The sequence below is a fragment of the Pseudopipra pipra genome, chromosome 18 (assembly GCF_036250125.1).
Source record: "Pseudopipra pipra isolate bDixPip1 chromosome 18, bDixPip1.hap1, whole genome shotgun sequence".
In the NCBI taxonomy this organism is placed as follows: domain Eukaryota; kingdom Metazoa; phylum Chordata; class Aves; order Passeriformes; family Pipridae; genus Pseudopipra; species Pseudopipra pipra.
Window position 1 is genome coordinate 7,006,369 of NC_087566.1, and position 20,166 is coordinate 7,026,534.

A 20,166-nucleotide genomic window follows, 5' to 3' on the forward strand; every position below is an offset into this window, starting at 1 on the left:
GAAGAGAAATGGAGAATTACTGGTATGTAGCTGGGTTTGACTGGGCACTGGCAGTGGTTGGCTGCTGAGGAGCCCAGACTCAGGGTCTCCTGCCCCATTTGGTCCCAAACCACACTGTGAACTCCCAAATTTTAATAAACTTTTGGTGTCTGTAAGTACATGGCCAGGACTGAGCGGGCTGGGTCGAGCAGAGCTCACTCAGCCCAAAGCCAGGGAAGCTCCAGGTCTCAGATGAGTTCAGCTCCCAGCCAGAGACCTGCCAAGGTCTGCAGCCAGACCAAGGGCTGTCCCTGGGCTCTCCCAAGTTGGAGACAGAGGCATGAGCTATCCCCAAGTCCCCCAGGCCCCCCACGTTACCTTTGCAGATGGGCAGGGGTCCACTCCAGTGGGACGGCTGGCCCAGGATGCATTTGATGGTTACCTCCCCCATGAGTTCAAAGCCCTCATAGCACATGAAGGTCAGGGACTCTCCTGGCAGGTAGAGGCGCTTATAAAGAATTTGGTACCCATTTTCTGGCAGTCCTGGATTATCACAGGCCAGTGACTCCTCAGCTGAAAGGGAATGAAACAATCCGGGGTTAGCTCAGGGCTTAGACTACTAAGGGAGAAAAAGACCCTGGAGGGCAGTGGGAAGTACCTGAAGTCCCACCCCATCCTGCTTCCAGGTAGCTCAAAGTTCTGCACCACCTCCCTGCTGGGAAAGGTCCCAGCTTCAGGGAAGGACTCCCTGGGACCTCTAAAGAGGAGCTGAACTGCAGGAGAGCAGGAGAGACAACCCAAACTCACAGACACAGTGTGGGAGCCGTGAGGTCCAGATGGGTGTCCCAGTCTCGCGGCTGTAGCAGGTGAGCAGGGAGCTGCCCTCCAGCACGAAGCCAGGGTTACAGGTGTACTGGATGGTGGTGCCCACCAGCAGCACTGGGTCAGAGATGAGGCGGGTCGAGTGCTCCACCTCCCCTGGGTCTGTGCAGTACATAACTGGGGAGGAGAGGATGGCTGAGCACAGGGTCCCCTTGGAGCAGGGAGCCCCGGCAGGACCAGCACCATTACGGGGGTGTGGGACCAGGACAGCAGCACCTTGCTGGGGCACTTACTCTTTTCACAGAAGGGGGGGTCGCTGCTCCAGCTGAGGTCCCACTGGCAGGTGAGGGTGTCGCTCCCCACGATGTCGTAGCCTGGGTCACACTGGTAGGTGATCTTGGCCCCTCTCACCAGCTCCGTGTGCGACGTGGTTTTCCAGCCGTTCTGGATCTCGGGCAGGTCAGAGCAGGAGTCGTTGCGAGACACCTCTGCAGCCAAGAGGGATTCTGGCTGTCACTCACCAAATGAGACCCCATGGCACTGCCCTCCTTGGAGCCACCACACCTAGACTCATGACCCAAGTGCTTCTCCCTCCCCAGAGCTCTCCAGCCTCACAGTCCACAAATGGCGCAGCCACAGCTGGCAGCTGGTCTGCAGGTGGCAACCCCTGGGCACAGGGAAGGGGCAGCAATGGGTGATGGGGGCTCTTTGAAACCTCCCCAGCCCTGATCCTACCAGCAGACAAAGGGCTCAGATGGGCACAGTACCTGTGCTGGGGTCAGGACAACCTGGGAACACCAGGCTCAACTCTGGCTGCAGGTGCAGGATCAGTGCAGGTACTGTGGTTGGTTTGCTCAGGTGAGGGGTCTGTGCCCTACTCTCCTGGTTTTGCCCTGCCCTCCCCAGCCCTGTGCCCACAGCTGAGCCTGACCCCGTGTGCTGCAGAGCACCAAGGAGGGACCTGCAGCCTCACAGGTGCTCTGCATTGCAGTTTGCTCTCTTTGTCATAGCCAGGGCTGTCAGCAGCGCAAGGAAAACATGCTTGGAAGGAGTCTGGCAGGGGAAGGCAGGAGGAGGAGAGGCAGCCAGCAAGGCCACAGGCAGCCATGGGGAAGGAGTGCCCTCCCCAGTACTTGTCCCCTGTGTGGGCACTCCCCACTCCAGTCTGGCAGACAGGGCTGCCCCAGAGGACAATGGAACAGATGTCTCCAGGTGCTCTGAGCCACTCTGGAGCAAGGAGCTGGGAGCTGGGAACATCCATCTCAAAAGCCCACCCAGGGACTGGCTTCAGTGACGTCCTCTGCCATCAGCTTATGCCTGGCAGGGTGTGTGTGGGGATCTTGCATCCCCATTTCCAGCAATTTCTTTCCTTCTGGGCCAGACCAAGGCTAACAGGGACCAAAAATGCCACTACCTTGTTGCCAGCCTGGAGGAGGGAGGCACACAGGGACACCCCAGAACTGGCTGACCCAGAGACCTGCGGCTGGGCTGGGGGTCCTGCAGGAGGTTGGTGGGATGTGGAATGCTGGTGTCACAGCCGTTTTTCCCTCTTCCAGACTTGGCACCTGGACAGCCTGGGCTGGCTGTGTGTCACATCCCCACCTTCATGGCAAGGGCAGGGGACACACCAGCCCCCCGCTCTCCTTACCTACGTAGTTCATGATGAATCCCTGCCCCTTCCCAAAGATGAGCCCGGCGGGGTCTGAGTGGAACTGGATGGTGAGGTCAGGGCTGGAGGAGTAGAGCTTCTGGGGGCCGCTGCTGCCGACGTACTGCCCCAGGATGCGGGCGGTGAGCTCGTCCCCGTCGTAGATGGTGAGGATGTCGCTGTTGGTGATGTTCAGGCTGAGAGGAGAGTTTGGTTAGAGAGCAGGGCAAGGAACCCAAACAGGATGCAATGGTGTGGGACTCAAAGGGCAGTGAGGTGATCACTTGCCCCAACACTGCAGTGCAGCAAACTTGCCTTGTGGCTCATCCCTGTCCCGTCCCATCCCCATCCCTCTCTTGTCCCCATCCCTGTCCATATACTGTCCCTGTCCCATCCCCATCCCTCTCTTGTCCCCATCCCTGTCCATATATTGTCCCTGTCCCATTCCCATCCTATCCCCATCCTGTACCTGTCCCCGTTCCCATACCTGTCACATCTCCATCCTGTCCCTGCCCCTATCCCATTCCCTGTTCCCTCCTCAGGCAGCTGGGCAGCACTGTGGCACTGTCCCGTCCCCGCCTGTTTGGGCCGCAGCCCCACGGCTCCCTCTGCCCTCCGGGTGTGGCTCCGGGGGTCGAGGTCGGGGCGGTGCCGGTGGCTCCCGGGGCAGCGCGTCCCTGCCCGTGCAAGTGCCGGTCCCGGCGGCGCCGCGCTCGTCCCCGCGGCCAGCAGAGCGCAGTGGCGGCCCGCGGATGGCGGGGACTGCCGGGGACACCGGGCAGCGCCATCCATCCATCCGCCGCAGCATCCATCCGCCCCGGCTGCGGCGGGGATGCGGCTGCCCTGGAGCCGAAGAGGATGGGGTGGGCTCGCCTTCTCGCCCCGCTGCCAGGCCAAGGGCAGGAGATGGATGCACATCCCGGGGGACACATGGCTCTGGTGCCAGCGCTGCTGCCAGGCGGGTTCTCTGGCTGAACGGATCACATGAGCCCCAAGAGTGGGCACCCACACTCCCCTCCCTGCTCGCTGTCCTGCCGAGTCCGCATCCCAGCAAGGCTCTCCGGCGCTGGGAGCGCAGCCAGCACCAGTAGTGGGGGCATAGCCGGCACCAGCGCTTTGCTGCTGGGTGGCACAGGAGGGGCTGAGGCAGGAACACCCCCATCCTCCCCTTCCCCAGGGCAGGAGAGGGCCAGGGGAGAAGCAGCAGGGTGCTCCTGGCCCCACAGGAGATTTCTGAGCTGATACTCAAACGGCTTATTAGGAATGTTCTTGGAAGGAGCCCAGCTAATCCCCATGGCAAGCTGACATTTGTAGTAAATCTCTGCTTTCTGTCAAACACGATTTTCTCAGTGACATTTATGTCTGATGATTTCAAATCACTTGGCCTCCAGTTCTGCTCAGCCCAAGCACCCACAGAGCTGGGAAAGGTGCACTGGGAGCTCTGACTTGGGATTTTATGGGAAGCTTTAAAACCTTTATGACTCTAAGCCTCTACTTGAAACACGTCCTCCTCTTGAAAACCCAAAATAGCATCAAAGGAGACTCCCTCTACAGAGGCAGCATTACCATGCCAAGGGCTCCCAGCCCCAGCATCAGATTTCGTTCCCTCTGATCCCGGCATGCTCAGCCTGTGCTGAGCCCCTTGCTGGGCTCTGCTCCCTTAGTGCCTGTATTTCACATTCAGCCCAAAGATTCAGCTGTTTGTAGCTCATGGATGCCCCCAGGTTCTCCTAACCCCATATAACCCAGCTCCTGATGGTGCTGTGTGTCACCCCACGTGGCACATGGCCACGTGCTCCTGTGTCGTCACTCCCTGTGGCAAGTTCCAAAGCCATTGAAGGAGCAATAAACTGCTGCAATGGATGGTGTAACAGTGCTTTGAACTCAGGGAGCAGCACTCAGTCCTGCCCACACTGCTAAGTGCATCAACAGGGATTAGGGAAGCTCTGAGTGAGAGAACAGGAACATGGCATGGCTCTTCTCTGTCAGGGTGGTGAGGCCCTGGCACAGGCTGCCCAGAGAAGCTGTGGCTGCCCCATCCCTGGAAATGTTCAAGGCCAGATTGGACAGGGCTTGGAGCAACCTGGTCTAGTGAAAGGTGTCCCTGCCCATGACAAGGAATGAGATGAGCATTAAAATCCCTTCCAACCCAAACCATTACGGGATTCAATGATCCCATGATGGTGCAAGATCCCTGGGGCAAGGAGAGCGGGATACTACAGCAAAGGGGGCTGTGTTCTGTTGGGGCAGGGACAGATACTGAGGTCCTGGGCTACTCACAGCTGGATGTCCAGGAAGAGTCGCTTCTCCTCACCCACATGGATCCTCCAGATGCAGTCCTCCCCTTCTGCATAGGGCTCCGGCCAGTTGGGGGACAGGATCACCCCAGCCACAGCGGTCAGCTCCCCCCCACACGTGGCTGCGAGAGCGAGAGGTGGTCAGAGCTCAGCAGGGTCACAGGGGTGTTCACCCTCACTGCCCACTACTGCCCGTGACACAGGGACTGACCTCGGCACAGCGGCTCCGTGTCATTCCAGTACGGGTCCCGCATGTTGACGCACTCGATGACAGCGGGGCCCTGCTCCAGGGAGTGCCCGGGGTCACAGGTGAACTCCACAGTGGTGCCCAGGTTGTAGGTGGGGTCAGAGGTGGTGAAGTTCCCATTCTGGATGTAGGGCTCATAGCAATGGCCCCGCTCAAAGGCTGGAAGAGAAGTCCTGTTAGCCACAGGGACATGGAGCTTCTTTCCTCTCTGGGGGTTCACTGGGTGAGCCCCAGGTTCTGCTACTGTCCCCAGCCAGGAACCAACCCCTGCATCCCCACTAGCATGGACAGCCTCTTCCATGGCACGTTTTACAGGCAATTAGGATTAGCAACAATTTATCTGCCCTGAGCCATGCAGGTTTAACAAAACCCCACTCCTGTGGGGACATGCTCACAGCACTTCCAGGCACTATGTTTGCTGAGCCACCCACCCTGGGATTACTGAGTGCTACCGAGCCTGCTTGAGGGCACAGGGCTCCCGTGGGAATGATCCTCCAGTGGGATCCACCTAAATGACTGGAGCAAAGCTGTGTGAGCTTCCAGGGCTGGTCCTGCACCTTGTCCCTGAAGGAGATGGATCTGGAGGATGGCAGATGGGTAAGTGGGAGGATAGCCCTATCCCTGCCACAGGAGACATGTCCCATGGACACTCAGCTCACCAACAAGCTTTCCTGCTGGAGGAAATGCCATTTCACTATTTCTTTCCCTACTTTTTCCTAGACAAATATATTCCCCAAAGCTCTTACAGCACCCATGAGGTTCAGGTCACCCTGTGTGCCCACAGGGACAGTAGCACAGGGGAGCACCAGGTCTGCTGGTGCCAGCGGCAGCTGAGACCCCTCCTGCAGCCATGTGTAGCTACCCGAGCGCCCCGAGGCCGGGTGTGCTGGCTGAGGCTGGGCACAGCTCTCGGGGCACTGCCCCCGGGGCACCGCAATGAGGACACAGCACCTTCGAAGCGGATGTTGAAAGCCGTGGCGGCCGCGGGCTCCTCCGCGAGGAAGTCGATCCTGATGGAGGAGCCATCGCTGATCACCCCCTCGAAGGGCACGCTCTCCGCACGCAGCGAGTCGTAGAGCACAGCAGACTGGTTGGTGTCCCCGCTGTACACCACCATCCTGCACGGCAGGACACGGCACGTTACGTGGGACAGGAGTCCCTGTGTCCCACCCAGCCCCAGGAGGTCTGAGGTAGGGGAGCTGGGACCAGCTGGGAACTTCCAAACCCAGGTGGCTCCTGGACCCTCACCTGTCCTTCTCGGTCAGCAGGAGCTTCTCAAAATGCAGGTGCAGCTTCTGTCCCGGGGGTGCCCCGATGGCCCACACGCAGTACATGCTGCTGGACTGGTTCCCAGTGTAGCTGGGTGACAGGACACGGCCGATGGTGGCATTGTGGACCTTCCCTCCACAGGGAGCTGTCAGAACAGAGCACAGCCACACTGGTATGGGCAGGGGGACAGGGCAAGGCAAAGGGGATGGGGCAGGGCAGAGGGGACGGGGGCATTTGTACTCCCACAGCCCATGGATGACCCCCTCTGCTGGCACCTGCCCAGCTCTCTTCAGCCCCTAATGCACAAACCTCTTGCCTGGTTTAGCTTTGCTCTATCTGTACATATTTATACTCACACATATATACTTGCACTTACACATAAAATCTATAATTTCCTGTTCCTTTCCTGCCTAATGAGGGGATAGATTTTGCAGTCACTGCCTGGCCAACAGCAGTACCTTGGGCTGCACTGTGTGCAGAGCTGGGCATCACTCTCACTCTCTCCCAGGACCTCACTCGACCCATGGCACGAAGAAAGGGACTACATTTTGGTTGTGGACCCCAGTTTTCCTTAGCTCTGAGGGTGTGCAGCGTACCTGAGCAGATGGGCTCGGGGCTGCTCCAGTGCGGCCGGGACGCGTTGATGCACGTCAGCACCCGGGGACCCTGCAGCTCGTAGCCCAGGTGACAGTGAAAGTGAGCAATTCCACCCGAGTGCAAATCCATCACAGTGACGTCTCCAAAGTCAGGTCTCCGTGGGAAGTTGCAGCTCAGCATAAACACTGCAACAAGCACACCCATTTGGAGTTTAGGGCTCGTCTGCTCCCAGCCACCCCGCAGGGGGGTGAACGTAGGGACGTGCTGGATGTCCCCATGTGTCACAGACAGACCTGGCTGCCAGGTGCCAACCCCCTGCTCTGCTGCTTCCTCACCTGTTACTGCTCTTGCCCAGACCCAGTTTCTATTTTAAAAATAATTTGCTTGAACTCATTTATTTTTTACAGCTCTTCGAGGTAAAAAATAGACTCACAGTCTCAGTGTGTGTAGGAAGAGCTGCTGCACAGGGACAGAAACAGGGCAAGGCAGGCGTGAAAGGCACAGCCATTGCCAGAGTTGAAGACATCAGGGCACGTTGAACCGTCTGCTCTGGGCACAACACCTTGACCACCCCATGCTCTGAGCATGGGCAGGCAGTGCAACAGGAGCCCAACTGGTCTGTGCAGGCAGAGCCCACCATCCTCCCACCCCTGCAGCCCAATGGGACTGACCCCCATCCCACCCCTACCCACATCAGGGAGACACTCACCCTGATAGTGGAGCTGGAAGGTCCCCACCACCTCGTCCTGGAAGGTGCGGAAGTAGACGGAGATGGTGTTGGTGGGGCTGCGGATCACCTGGCCCTCCACCAGCAGGGTCTGGTTGGCCAGGACCACGAGGGCATCACCATCCACACCGCGGATGGAGAGCACCTCCCCGTCAGACAGGTTCACACTCTTGACCTGGGGGGGGAGCAGAGATCTGTGAGCTGCGGGTGAAGGATTCCAGGTGAGGGCTCACATCCCAGCCCTGGACACACAGTGCCCACAGAGCATTGCACCAGCACAGCCCTCCCTCTGTTCGGTGCTCACCATCCACTCTGTGCACCGGGAATCCTCCCCAGGATCCCTCACCCCACCAAGTGGGGGGAGTGGTGGGGAGTCACACAGCAAGTGCATCTAATGAGTAGTCCCAAAAGCCTTTAATTATTATTTGGAAATAGCTGAGCAGTAACCTCACATTTGCATTTCACGTCCATTTAGCTTAATAAATGGGCTCATATTTCAGCAGAAAGATGCTCATCAGATCATTTGTTTCCTTAAGTGTGCGAGCCCAGGGCTCTATATTTAGCACCCAGCCCAGCCTGTGATTACAAGCGCTCCCGATGATGTTGTGACTGGAGGGATTGGTGGCTGTTGTCACCACCATGCCACCTCCCCCTGGCCCACAAGGTAGGACACAGCCACTGGCACTACATGGACCCCCACACAGCCCTTGGCATCCTCTGCCTTTCTGCTGGGAGGAGGGAGATTTCCTCTGGAGAAACCACCCTAGTCCCACCAAATGACTCCCTGCCTGACCTGAAGGAAAATCCCTGGAAAAGCCTGATCTTTGCTGTGGGGCTGGACTGAGCACCTCCAGGCTGGGTCAGAGTATGCCTGAGTTCACCCCAGCCCATGTTTTAATCCAGGAGGAGCTGATTTTGCCATTATTTTTCAGCAGGGTGCTGGGTCCTGGCAGATAAAAGCATCATCAGAAACATGGGCTCAGTGCAAACCCAGCCCCCAACCTGCCCCAGGTCATTCCTTCCTTTCCAGGTTTTGTCCCAGAAATGTGCCTCCCCAGCACAGCTGGCACACATCGCAGCTTGTGGGATGGATCAGATCTAATTATTAATAAATGGAATGAAGTGTTATTTGGGATGAATTATTTGGAACATGGGATCCAGGGATGCTGAGTGGGCTCCACACAATGCTAACTACTTCCTGCCAGCTCCTACCAGGACAGAGTTTTGCTTCCCCAGCTGGGTCTGAATCCCTGCAAAGATGTTCCCAGGGTGTTTCTAACACATTTTGTTCTGAAATCCCTCCAGCCAAACCTGTTCCCCAGCTGGCTCCCTCCGGTGATGATGGCATCATGCAAAGTATGGAGAGCCAAATCACTCCAGGAAATTGGGAAGGGAGCATTCAGGAGTGCTGCTGGAGCAGCTCTGCCCTGGGAAGGGGATTCAGGAGAGCAGCAGGAGCAGGCAGAGCTCTGTGGAAGGGAGGAAGCTGAGGAGCACTGCTGGGTGCCATGGGACACTACACACACACACATACACCACTCGACTCCACCAGCAGCCTGTCCTCCAGCAAACCCAGGCCCAGAGCAGCCCGGAGCTGGGTGTCACTGTGAATGTCACATGCCATTCTCTGTGCCAGCACCAGGCTGGCATCGTCAGAGGAGTCCAGAGTACCCAGCGAGCCCAGACGATGCAGTGGCCTCATGCCAGAGACCGTCAGCGCTGTGAGAGGGACCATATGTGTGAGCTCCTGCCAGGGGCTGGGAGGACCAGTTCTAACTTTAATCGATGTCTGCACTGATGTCAGCTCCTCCAGAGCCTGTTGGAAAGGCAGGAGGGATCCTCAAGTCAGGCTGCCAGCCTCGCTCACCCACTAGAAAACCTCTTTAGGGAAATTCTATTTCCTGCCAAGAAGATTCAAGAATTTTAAAAATAAATATAATTTCACGAAGCATTTGGAGAGCTGGCTGCTCCCAGCTCTCAGGGCTGCCATGGCACAGCCTGGCTGGCACAGGGACAGGCAAGGGTACAGCTGTCCCTGAGTTGCTGTGAGGGATGTGGGGAGCTGCTGGCAGGGAGCCAAGCAGAGACCCCAAGCTCTCACACACCCCTCCATGTTCAGCCTCCAGCAGGACCTTCTGAGACCCTGCACCACTTGTGATTGGGGTGGGCACCAGCTCAGGCTCCACACAGGGACCATCCACCCCAGCTCCCCAGGTCACCCCACCACAGCACTATAACACAAAGCAACACAGCACCTGCTCCAGAGCTCCCAGCCCAGCCTGATCTGGCATCTCCCAAAACAGCATCCTGAGTGGCTCTGGCCTCCAGAGCTCCCAGTTCAGCCCACCCACGTGAAGAAAGGAATCCCCTTTGAATTATTCCTGCATTACACCATCCTGGCAGGAAAGCTCATCCCCTTCCTAACCCAATAAGGACTTACTCCCCATCCCCACTCCAAGAGTTGTGAATTAAATCCAAACCTCTCCAGTTGTACCAATTACCCACATCACACGGGGCAGCTGGGGAAGGTGCACTGCATTATCCAGCACCTACCAGATGGAATTCACCTCAGAGCCCCCGGAGCTCACAGCCCAGCTGTGGTCGGGCAGCTCAGGGCACTGCCCAGCTGCAGATGAGGCCACGCTCTGCCAGCACGGACCTGCTGTTGTGATTTAATTTGTCTGAAATGCTCAGAAGCATCAACAAAGGGAAATGCAAAGCTTGGGGGCTTGTGTAGAGGCTAATTTTATGCTCCATTAAAACCTTGGCTTACAACAGAGCAAGTTCAGGAGTGGTGTCACCTGATGGATTATGGGCAGAGGCGAATTTACAGCAAAGCAGCCTGTCTTTAGCACCCTGCAGATCTGAGGAGACAGTTACTGCCATGGAAAAGTGTCTGAGATGCTCAGACATCCCAGTGCTCACCTTGTGCTGTCACCACTGCCCCACTTCTGGGACTGGTGGCCACCTTGCCATTGTACCCCAGGGATCAGCCACAGCGTGTGCCCACTTGAAGGGGACAACCCCAGTGGAACCCCTGCTCCTTCTAATGCACATTCTTAATTACACAAATTAAAGTCAATGGATGTTAATTGGATGCCAACAGTGACATGGGGAGAACGCAAGAAGAAAGAATTGAATGCCAGAGTATGGGGACTCTGGGCTGGTTTGACGTGGAGAGTGTTTGGAATGCGCTGAGGCCGCTGCCCTGCTCCCAGCCTCATCAGGCTGAGGGGTGCTGTATTTTGGAGAGAGCTGATGGAGCACATCAACCTGGTGAGAATGCCCCACTCTGATGGGAGGGCACATGGTGAGCACCTGCGCTGGCTGGAGAGGGGACCTGGGCTGCCCACCCCGCTGCCTCGGGGCTTCCTGCACCCACTGGGGCCACCCACACCTTTCCCAGCAGGCAGGGGGATGCAGGGACCAGGGGACTTGTGTTCTTCCCACCAAAACCAAGTGCCTTTTTAGCAAATTGTCTGCCAGTGCCTCGTTGTTAAATTAATTGTGTGACATTTAAGCGGTTTGATCATCGCTGACATTCAGGGTGTACCAGCTCCCTCGTACAGTTTGTTTATTAGGAGGCCCAAGAAAAATCTATTTTTTCCCTGGGAAGGTTTATCTTAGCAAGTGCGGGCGCCCAGGGCAGTGGTGCCCAGGGCTGTGGGTGCCTTGCACAATTTGCTGCTGTGAACACAGGGGTCTGTGAGGATCCCCAAACTGAAGCTCTTCTCACCTGGAGCTCGACGCCGTAGCCCGTGTAGACAGTGACATTGTAGGTGCACTGCAGGTACCCGTGCAGGGGCAGCGGGGGGTAGTCTGTGGAGTCGATGTAGCCCTCGGGGTCGTGGAAGCTCATGCTGCACAGGACTGGGGGAACACATGTCAGCAATCACACTGAGGGACCATCACCTGGCAGCTCCCTCCCGCACCCCAAAACCCAGCACCCAGGTCTCTCCTCAATCAGCTGATCCCACTGAATCGTAGGATTAGGGAGTGATTTGAGCTGGAAGGGACTTTAAAGATCATCCAGTCCCACCCCCTGCCATGGGCAGGGACACCTTCCACTAGACCAGGTTACTTCAGGCCCTGTCCAACCTGGCCTGGAACACTTCCAGGGATGGGACAGCCACAGCTTCTCTGGGCAGCCTGTGCCAGGGCCTCACCACCCTCACAGGGAAGAATTCCTTCCCAATATCCCATCTAACCCTGCTCTGTCAGTGGGAAGCCATTCTCCCTTGTCATGTCACATCAGGCCCTTGTCCAAAGTCCCTCTCCAGTTCTATTGGAGCCCCTTTAGGCACTGGAAGGGGCTCTAAGGTCTCCCCAGAGCCTTCTCTTTTCCAGACTGAACAACCCTAACTCTCCCAGCTTTTTCCCATAGGAGATGTGCTCCAGCCCTCTGAGCACCAAGATTTTAGGCAGCCCCCCAAACCCAGGTGGTGTTCTAGTTTTGGGGGGCTGCCCTAAACACAGACCTGCTCCCCCTCAGGTGCCGTACCCCTGTGCCTGTGCTCTGGCAGCTCATCTTACCTGGGGTGGGCTCTGTGGTGGTGACAGTGGTGGTAATGATGGTGGATGTGGTGGTTTCTTGGCTCTCCTCTGATGAGGAGCTGTGCACGTCTCTCTCCGCACTGTTCATCGGGATAACGGTGTCACCATTGGGAGCCACGGTCGGAACCTCCTCAGCATCACCTGCGCTGTCAGGGAAGGGCCGAGGCAGGGCTGGTGGCAGGGTGGATGGGGAGATCTGCAGTGTGGGGCAGCTGGTGGTGGCCTGGTCCCCCCAGGGCAGCTCTGGGGGCCCCTGGTCCATGTCCTCTGCTGGCACTCGTGGATCTTGGGCAGTGGTGGGGAGCCGGGAGCGCAGTGGGCTGGCTGGGGAGGCAGTCCCAGGGGGCCCTGCCAGGGTGGGCTTGAGCCTTGGGTGCTTTCTTCCCATATTTATTTGCTTTGGAGTTGGTGGCTTTTTCTTAACAGAGACAGGTTTTTTTGCATCAGTGCTGGGGGCCGTGGTGGCTGTTGGCAGGACATGGCTCTGCATGAGCAACGTTGTCTCCTCTGATGCTGGTTTGGCACCACCCTCCGTGGCTGGCAGCAGGTTGAGTGCAGTGGCATGTCCCAGCTCCTCGGCTCCACCATCTGAACCCATGGCATGCCCAAAATCCTCAGCTCCACCGGCCAAACCTGTGCTGTGCCCGAACTCTGCAGCTCCACCGACCATCTTGTCCACCAGCTCATCTGCAGCAAGAGGGTCTGGGCTGACAGGGACCAGCGCCGCCCCTGATCCGCTGTCTGAAAAAAAACAGGAAAAAGTGGGACTTGGACAGGTCTGGGCATGAAATTGTAACTGTGCTGCTGGTGTGAAATCAGTCCCCTGGGAAGCTGTGGCTGAAGGAACACCTGCTGCTCTCTGCTGTGGTCCCCACAGCACAACACAAGCCTTCGCAGAGCCCCTTAGGCACCCCTTGTGTTGAGCAAACTCAACACAACCTGTAGGATAAAAAGCAAGTGACCAAAGCTACCCAGCACTGCCCCAGCCAGATAATTGCATAAATACAGATTTATCCACCACAAGTGTGGTGTCTGGGCTGTGGTCTGTGGGGTGAAATACAGGGTGATCTTTGTGAGATACTGCAGAGAGCTCCGAGAGCCAGAGTCAAAGCTTTCCATGGAAACAGTAGTTGCCAGGGAAAGTGCTTAATGCACGGTACTTAAAGACCGTAATTCCAGCCCCCTCAGCTCCCCTGGGAGGGTTTGGAGCCCCTAAAATGCAGGATCCCTGCCCTTGTGTGGGCGTGGGGGATCTGCAAGCCCCCAGCCCCACTGCTGGCTGCCCAAGCACATGCTCCCTTTCCCAGCTGCACACGAAGGCACAGACCTGCTCCCAAAAACAGTTTGAGCTGCTGTGATGTGCCCATGGGGGCAGCCAGGACATGTGCCCACCACAGTGCCAGTTCTCCCAGGGATAGGGGGCTGGAGCAGCAGCCAGGGTTTCTTTCCCAAGCAGCCAGGGTTTCTTTCCCAAGCAGCAGCCAGGGTTTCTAGATAAACCTCCGCATCACCCCGGGCACATCACCACTGTCAGTATTGCAGGTGCTTTAAACAAAAGCACAATGCTTGGGCTAGACCTAACTTGGGGTTTTTGTGTTTCAATTCTACCAATTTAGGCAGGACTGGAATGAAAAGGAAAAAAGATTTCACATCTTGGATGTGAAATCTGAAACACAGGGACACTGCTGGGTGATCCTGCCCACGGGGATGGAGGAATGACACAAGAGCCTGTGTAGAGGGACTGAGCAACTGATGAAAACTGACTTTGCTCCATCTTCTGGAAAATCAGAGCAGTTTCTGGCAAGAGTTGAAGATAAGGAATAAGAGGGAAAGACAAAGGCTGGTGAGTTATCCTGAAGGATGGAGTCACCAAAATTCACTGACAGCCCCTGTGCTGCTTTCAGTCCTTGGTCCTAGAGAGTCTTTGGACACACTGTCAGTACCTGGGCTGGTCCTTCACCCCTGGAACTGCCAGGGATGGAGCTGTGCCCACCCCAAGCCACTGTGTCCTGCTGCCAGCCAGTCGAGTCATAAATCCAGCCACCAGCAAACGTGTTCTGGCCCCAGAGGGTTTTCTGGCCTCTCCTACTATGTTTCCCACAAGTTAAAACATTAATACTTTAATTAGCAAGTGGTTCAGCAAATCAATTAGCTGATTCCCTTAGCACATTAGGAGACATTTCACACACATCATCTGCAACCACCAACTGGTGTCAGCTCTGAATAATCTCCCCTGGCTCCCCCTGGGTGCCTTGGTGTCCCCACACATGCTGCTGGGAGTAGGACCTGGGAGACCCGGCAACCTCCACTTTGTTCTGACGGTCTCTGCCTCCCTCTCCATCCCACCCTGGGCTGGTCCTGGCCCCCATGGGCATCCTGCCATGGGCTGATGGAGGGGAATTGGTCCCCAAGGCATTGCCAGTGTCAACTCTCCTGTCATGAGGAGTTTTGCAGAGCTTTCTTGGGCTTTTGCCTTCCTCTCGCAGCTGAAGTCCATTATGGTGGTTGCTGTCCCACAGGTCACCTCATAGGTTTTAGTGCTCTGCAGAAAAAGGCTTTCTCCATGATGGGAGAAGATGGGGGTTTCAGACAAGGAGGAGGCAGCACAGTCCTGGAGGTGAGGGGATGAGGCTCCCTGGCTGGTGGGACACTGGGTGACAGTGGGACAGTCAGAGTGTTCCTGCAGGATCCCAAGTCCTTAAAGCCAATGTATTCCCAGAAACATCAAACCAGCATCCCTGGGTTATTTGTCGCATGAACCCTAATTCTTAATGGATTTTGCCATTAAACCATGTTTTATGCTTTTGGAAAGTTGACTAATTCCTTATTAGATCCTTTGCCAGGATGCATTTACCCGATTCTGTCCTTAACAAAGCATGAAATAAAACACCCTGTAAAGTGACTCTTTAATGAGACACTGAACATGCTTCAGTCTGTAAAGGGCAAATGTGCATTCCAGGGAAGTGGAGAAGGTGGAATGAAACCAGACTGTGGCAGGGAGGGGGACGTGCAGGGGCTTTGGCATGAAGGATTAATATAGGCTTATTCCACATTACAAGAAAGAGAAGTGATTAATGATCTCAGCTCCAGATTGCATCACCACCCCCAAACCTGAGCTGTGCTCCAGCACATCCCCAGGCTGCCAGACTCTGCTCCCTCCCCACCTACCTCAGAGCTGCCCCACAGCCCCAGTGCAGCCCCCTGCTCGCTCAGTCCTGCCTGGACCCCATCTCAGGAGACAGAATCAAGTATCCACATCCTTAAGGAAGGGTTGCAATGGGTTTCCATATTTTGTATTGATCGGGGTGGGCTTTGGAAAGCCTTTTCATGCCGATTTCAATGCACACAGCCATTCTCCTGCCTCCAAGGCCCACAGGGTAAGAGATGATCTGGCTCCACAGGAGGCTGGGCTGGGGCTGGGGCAGGCTGAGCAGGACTCTCATTGGCTGCCAAAATCCATCTTGTTCTCACAAATTATCAGTCTGGAGACACTGAGCTGGTGGAAGAGAAATGGTCACGTTTGACCTTGATCTAATCTGCTAGATCAGCTGTGGAGGAAATAAATGCTATTGAGATGAACAAGGGGTTTATCTTGTATCTTGATCAGGAGCTCTCTGCAGGCTCTCTTTCAGGACTGGAAAGGCTTCTTCAAATCCATGGAAGCCTCTGTTGTGGCCCTGCAGCCCCTGCTCCCCCAAACGTGGCACCCGTGGCTCTGTGCTCTGCACAGCGCTGTGGGCACGGGCAGCTGCTCCTGAGGGATGGGACAGACATGTCCAGGACAGTTTGGAGCGCAAGTGACCTTAACGCAAAGCGACAGCTCTTCTTCAGGTCTATTCTGGGATCTGCCTGGATACCAGCGTGTAAACACCGTGGAAGGAAGCTCGGCTCCAGGGAGGATGTCTCCAACCAGCCGCACTCCCCCGCAGTTTATACTTAGCTGTGTCGGAAGCTCTGGCTCCTTGGTGGGATGAGGGTGCTGAGCACTGTGGGAGCTGCCAGTGGGACACAGCCCTTTCTCAGGGCTCAGGTGATGCCACAGGGGTCTGGAAAGGCAGCAGGATAGGAGGGGTTGCAGGGTAAGGGCTCCTAGAGCGTCTCCTCTCACCCAGACCCAGCATTGACACAGGTGCTTGCAGGGCATCAACCACCCATGGGAGCCCCAAAGTTTCATCCACATGTGAGAGGGTCCCCAGGATCCCTGCAGCCCCAGCCAGGGAGATGAGACTCTGTCCTGTGGGCAGTGGTGGCAGAGAAGCATCTGCTGCTCCAGAGAGAGTGGCTGGAGAGCTGCAGGCAAACCTGATTGCTGAGATACCTCAGTCAGAGGGGCTTAGAGGAATTACAGAGCTGCAAATGCCTGATAAAAGGATGCTGGAATAATCACAAAGGCCTCATTTTGCCACTGTGCTCCTGAAAGGGCTAAACCACGAGTAGCTGTATCGCGGGCTCCCATTACTAATGCCGATGGTATCGCTGCCACACAATGAGCACACGCTCCTTGGCTGCTGGGAACGGCAGCGGGATTGCTCGAGCTCGGGAGTCACTGTCCAGGAGGGTTTAGGATCTGATTATAGCAGAAATGGATAAAGCTTATCCAGATGCTATTAATGGTGGTGTTCAGCCCTGTGCTCTGCCTGTGTGACGGGCTAGGCAGATTGACAGGTGCTGGGCTGGGCTAATCCATCCTGGAGCTGCTGCTGGTGTCTCATGTGAGACCTCATGGAGAGCTGGGATTGATCCTGCACCCCCCAGCACCTTATCCAGGACTGATCCCTAACCCTCAAGCACCCAAGCCTCTGCATGCAGGCCGAACCCCCAGAATTCCCAATTCCCACACAGGTGATGAAGGAGGGTTGGCAGGTGCTGCCGTGCACTGGATCATCAGGAGGATGAGGTCATACAGGGCTTACCCAGATCTTGGACAAAAGAGGGCTGTTGAGGCCAGTCCCTGATGCAACCCAATGTCAGTGGGGTCTGGTGGGTGGGAAGGGGCAGCAGCACCCTGGGCACCTCCTGCTTTTCTGCCTCTTCCCACATCGACCTCCAGCACCTGCCACACAGGTTTCACCCTCAGGGAGGAAAACAGAGGGTTTGGGTGGGAAGTGAAGATCTGAGAAGCAGCATGTTGTGCCCGTGAAAACACTCAGCTGTGACGAATTGGAAATTTTTTGGTTAAGTTTCAGATTTTAGACTTTTGCCTTGAATCTTGAAGAGCAGAAAAGCCTTAATCAAAACAGTCTTTCATTTTCCAAATGTCCCCACAGCCGGAAGCAGCCTCGCTGGCCGCCTGCCTCCAGGCAGGAGATGTGAATCCCACGTTTTCCTGCAGTTACAGTTTCAACAAATTAAGTTTTTCCAATGGCAAAAACCCTCCACTTTTCCTCAAGAGCATCCTGCCGGTTCACCCTGTAAGCAAATAAAGCCGTAGCAATCCGATCCGGGTGAGTCATCCCCGTGGGAGCGCCGGGAAGCGCAGCCAGAGCAGGGTCTGCCCGCGGCACCCCGAGTTTCGGAGCCGCTCTCCTCTTAAAGGCGACTCTGTGCCCCCGGCGAGGCAGAAGCGGGAGGGCTGTGGGTGAGTTTCAGACAAACATTTCCATTGCAGTCAGAGAAAATATAAAGTGATTCTCCGGCGTGGCACAAGGACACAGCAGCGGTGCCTGTCCCCAGGTCCTGCCCGGCAGGGATGGCAGCACAGGGGTGCTGGGAGCCCCAGGACTCCAGTGCTCGGTCCTGCACACCGTGAAAACATGGACTGTTCCACGGAGCAGTTGATGTAAGATAATTCAGAAGAAAAAAGATGCCCAGCCTTTGCTCAGGAGGAGACTGCAGAAGAGGTCAAGAATCTCCGGGAATGATTTGCCTCCCATTCCAGGGGGCACCTGGATGTCATTCCCATGCTGTCCCCATGTGCCACATCCTCTGCAGTGCAGGTGAACCAGCAGCTTTCCCTGTTGATTTGATCCTGCTCTGGGCTCAGGCTGGGATGGGGCTGAGCACTGGGATTCCTGGGGCAGGATGGGGTCAGGATGCATTTCTTTCCATTCCCATGAATTTCCCAATGCCACAGAGACTCCGGTGGCCCTGGGGAGTTTCCAATCTGCTTTAAAATGCTGTTAAATTGCCCGTGTGCAGGGGTTTATTTATGCTCATAGGACTGTGGTCTGAATATTTCATTTTAAAATTTACATCTGTGTCACTTGCGATGCTCAAATAAGGTTGCCATGGAAACCCCTCATTACTGGGTGAGGATGCTGGCAGTGGTGCCCAGCCCAAGAAGCCATGGCCAGGAAGGACAGGGTTCTCCTCCCCACTGCCCACCTGGCTGCAGCTCCCGCATCCAGTGGCAAATCTGCCTCTGGGAAAGAAGAGGAGAAGAGAGAATCATGGAATCATTGAATCCTGGAATGGTTTGAGTTGGAAGGGACCTTAAGCACCATCTCATCCACTCCCCTGCCATGGGCAGGGACACCTTGCAGTAGCCCAGGTTGCTCCAAGCCCCATCCAACCTGGCCTTGAGCACTTCCAGGGATGGAAGAGAGGCATTTCACCAATGCCTGCTGCTCATAGCAAGAGACTCAGGGACCTGCTGCATTGGCAGAGGATATGGGGCTGGGACACGGTCCTGGGGGACAGCACATACCCATTGCCACACTTGATCCCAGCACCGGGCTGAATCGGATGGAAAAGCCCCCTAGACTGGCCATAGGTGAGTGGGTTCCTGGTCCCAGGTGGGAGCAGGGAGTTTGTCAGGGACTGCTGCAGGCAGCGGGCAACATTCCGACAGCAAAACACTCCTAAAAACCTGTTTCAGTGGCAAATCGATCCTACTTGTGCCTGACTGGTGAATTCATGCTGCTTGTGCCTGGCTGACTCTGCTCAGGAGCAAGGACACCACCAGGAATACGGGAATTAAACTTGCAAACCTCTCCCTTCCACGTGTTCCCGAGAAGCTCGTAACTGCTCTAACGATCCGCAGCGGCCTGACAGATGCTGGGAAATTACACACTTCTCTGAGCTATGAGGAAAATAGATTTTCCTCCCCAGTGCTGCTTCATGGAGCTGGAATCAATGAGACTTTGACTCTCGGGCATTTGTTTTGGCCACGCCAGCTCCGTGCAGGCACCTGCGGCTTTGGGCAGGTCCCCTCACTCTGGAGCCTGTGTGTCCCAGCAATGCCCCAGCCCTGGCACCCTGGCACCCCTCACCCCTGTATCCCACCTAGCACAGAGCAGCCCTGGCACAGCCCCAAATACCCAGGGATGAAATCATGCTGGGAATTGCCTAGCTCCTTCCCAAAAGGACACGGGAGGAGCAGCACCAGCAGCTAATGAGGAAGAGGAATTAAAGAGGCTCATCCAATTATGGAGGAATCAAGAGATTCGCAGTGTTGAAGCGATACAACTCATCGCATGCTGACTGTTCCTAAATGGATCCCACTGCTTCCCCAGCCAATGTGAGAGGAATTATCCTGATATTCCAAGAGCAATAAACGGACTCATGGGGCCCAGGGCCCAGGGGGGCAAAGCTATTACAGAGAGCAGAACTTTGATGCAGGGATTGGTTTGAGTTTATCACAGATTTTTATGATGTCAGGTATAAGAAAGGCACATCTGTGCCTGTCACAGGCAGACAGACCTGGCTGAAAGGAATTAACCCAGTGGGTTCAAGGAGGCATTAATTTTTGTGGAAGCTGAGCCTCTCACTAGGCGCAAATAGGAAGTTTTCCATTGAGCTTTCTAGTCTTCCTGGTAAATCCCCAGTGCCAGAACTCCACCTTGGCCAGATGCACCCCCAGGATTATCACAGCCAGCACCAGACACAGAATCCGAGGGCAGGGGGACCTGCTCTCCCTGTCCTCTGCTGCCGTGTCCCCATGGGTGTCCTCACTCTACAGAGGTTTGTCACAGGGATCACAAAATCCCAGAATGGTTTGGGTTTGAAGGGACCTTAAAGATCATCCAGTTTCACCCCTGACGTGGGCAGGGACACCTTCCGCTAGACCAAGACCTGTCCAACCTTG

General features: G+C 56.0%; 1 protein-coding gene across 4 annotated transcripts in view; it reads right to left on the reverse strand.

Annotated features, from left to right (window-relative positions):
- SEZ6L (seizure related 6 homolog like) overlaps positions 1–20,166 on the reverse strand; it is a 36,884-nt gene that overhangs the window by 1,328 nt on the left and 15,390 nt on the right. For all 4 annotated transcript variants that reach the window (XM_064674849.1, XM_064674848.1, XM_064674847.1 and 1 more), the window contains exons 2-13: positions 12,120–12,881; positions 11,323–11,456; positions 7,569–7,761; positions 6,859–7,044; positions 6,242–6,407; positions 5,945–6,111; positions 4,958–5,152; positions 4,730–4,868; positions 2,450–2,646; positions 1,095–1,289; positions 787–978; positions 358–552 (exon numbers count right to left, since the gene is read on the reverse strand). In XM_064674849.1, coding sequence (XP_064530919.1) covers positions 358–552; positions 787–978; positions 1,095–1,289; positions 2,450–2,646; positions 4,730–4,868; positions 4,958–5,152; positions 5,945–6,111; positions 6,242–6,407; positions 6,859–7,044; positions 7,569–7,761; positions 11,323–11,456; positions 12,120–12,881 — 2,721 coding nt within the window. The remainder of the gene's footprint in view (positions 1–357; positions 553–786; positions 979–1,094; positions 1,290–2,449; positions 2,647–4,729; positions 4,869–4,957; positions 5,153–5,944; positions 6,112–6,241; positions 6,408–6,858; positions 7,045–7,568; positions 7,762–11,322; positions 11,457–12,119; positions 12,882–20,166) is intronic.